General features: G+C 41.6%; 1 protein-coding gene across 1 annotated transcript in view; it reads left to right on the forward strand.

Annotated features, from left to right (window-relative positions):
- Positions 1-1,956, forward strand: part of PDCL3 (phosducin like 3) — an 11,086-nt gene extending 9,130 nt beyond the window's left edge. Inside the window, exon 6 of the mRNA XM_006761141.2 lies at positions 1,730-1,956. Within this exon, the coding sequence (XP_006761204.1) occupies positions 1,730-1,872 (143 nt within the window). The 3' untranslated portion in view covers positions 1,873-1,956. The remainder of the gene's footprint in view (positions 1-1,729) is intronic.
- The last annotated feature ends 317 nt before the right edge of the window (positions 1,957-2,273 follow it).

Consider the following 2,273-nt stretch of genomic DNA (forward strand, 5'->3'; position numbering starts at 1 on the left):
ATATGACAGATATCTGCTTTTTATTTCTTATTTCAGCATTTGTGTGGAAATAAGTATGAAATAGAAACATCAGTATGAAACACACAGTATGAAATAGAAACATCATTTTGTGTAGAACCGTCCTATATAATAAAACCCTAATGTGCAAATCAACCAAACGGTGGAAGGACTGGTCACTATGACATGCACTGACCACGGGGGGCAGACGCTCAACGCAGGAGCTGTCCCCTGGTGGCAAGTGCATTCCCACAGGGGGAGTGCCACTCAGCCAGAAGCCAGGCTGACAGCTGGCGAGTGCAGCAGTGGTAGCAGGAGTCTCTACCGCCTCTGCAGCAGCGCTAAGGATGCCCACAAGGAGTGGGTCTAAGCCATCAGTTGGACATCCCCTCGCAGCATGGTAGCGGGAGTCTCTCCCGCCTCCGCAGCAGCGCTAAGGATGCCCACGAGGAGTGGGTCTAAGCCATCAGTTGACATCCCCTGAGGGCTCCCGGACTGCGAAAGGGCCCAGGCCGGGCTGAGGGACACACCCTACCCCAGTGCACGAATGTCATGCACTGGGTCTCTAGTGTGTGTGTGTGTATTTAAAGGAAATTCACCACACATATAATGTGAGAGAGAGAGAGAGAGACTGAGGCCTGAGGGCTTCCTGCTAGGTTAAAACCTCTTTATTGAAATAACCTGTCTAACTATGCTTTAGTAGTCTTTAAAAACATGTTAAAATATGATTATATACTACTTTATATAGCTCTACATGATATTCAACTGGGAAAAGTGTAAACATGCACATCAGTATGTTACATCAGTTATTCCAGTGTGTAAAGACATACAGCATACATATACTTATATGTATGAATGTATGTGTGGATTTAATGTATTTTTGAGTCAAGAATCAGAAATCTTAAACTTGGGTTTTGTGGTGTGTGTTTTTTTAAGAAATTGGTTGAATTTTTGTAACATTTACCTGAGAAAACTGAAAATACTGGTGTTATTCATCTCCATGAGCACTTTAAAGTACTATGACTTCAGTAAAATTGGTTGTCTGACTTTAATGTCAGGATCTAATTAACGGAGGATTGCTTTAAACCAGGCTGTTGTGGACTTTCTCCTCCAGTCCCTTAATTCTGCCTGGACCCTCTACTGATTTTGCTTCACAAGGTCTCACTGATTATCAGAGAGTGAAATACAGTAACTGAGGCATTAGTCACTCATTCATTTTGTGATATATTTTTTTAATTAGTTGGAACAAATGATCAGTTCAAGGATGTCATCACCCATTTAGCCTTTGACTCCTATTAGAGATATTGGACATGAGGCTGAAGAATTTTCTTTTGTTAACTAAAAGAGGACTTAATGATCAGAGAGCCAGCAGGACTGTGGAAAGAATTCCCTTTAAATGCTTCAGACTGATTTCCTTCCTAGGAAATTGTGGAGTCTGAGAAATTGAAGTCATTAGGAGACGGGTTTAGTCTCTTCTTTTAATTACCAAATAGGTCCCAATGTATGTAATATCTCATCTGATCTCATTGTCTGGAAAAGTGTTTGAAAGTATTTTTGTTTCCCTTCTTCAAGGTTCGATTTTTTCCCTTTCTTCTAGGTACCTTACAATTATGGCACTAAAATTAAATTGTCATCAAATGTTGTCGATTGTAGTTTCTGCAAAGAAAACAACTGACTCGGTAGAGCCCTGTGCAGTCTGACTGAGGTGATTCGCTTTTTCTTTGTTACTTAGAGTTGGAGTGGAAATTGTCTGAGTCTGGAGCAATCAAGACGGACCTGGAGGAAAACCCTAAAAAGCCAATTGAAGACGCCTTGCTGTCCTCAGTGCGCAGCTCCATCCCCATGAGCAGGGGCAGCGATTCCGAGGATGACTGAGCTGTGCCGCGGTACTGTCCTGCCCTGCCCTGCGCAGTGCCCTCTTGGTTCCTGGGTTGATGCTCAACCACTGAGCCACTCCAGCTGGGCTGTTCTCTCTTAAAAACACACACACACACACACACACACGCACACACACACACACACACACACACCTTATAGAGAAGGAGGGAGATTTTAGCCTTTTGTAATTATGTTTCAAATCTTGTAGTTCTCAGGAATAATCGTTGCTGGGAATCCTATTGGATTTCTTAGAACTCTTTTTAAATTAATAACATTTTCTTAAAAAAATAAAGACCAGCTGTTGGTATGGCAAATGTCTTTGTTTTCCTCACTTGTGGTTTAAGAAAACTATAAAAGTATTCACTATTTATTCACATATCATTATATACAAAGGAATA

Source organism: Myotis davidii, unplaced genomic scaffold (genome assembly GCF_000327345.1).
Source record: "Myotis davidii unplaced genomic scaffold, ASM32734v1 scaffold758, whole genome shotgun sequence".
NCBI lineage: Eukaryota > Metazoa > Chordata > Mammalia > Chiroptera > Vespertilionidae > Myotis > Myotis davidii.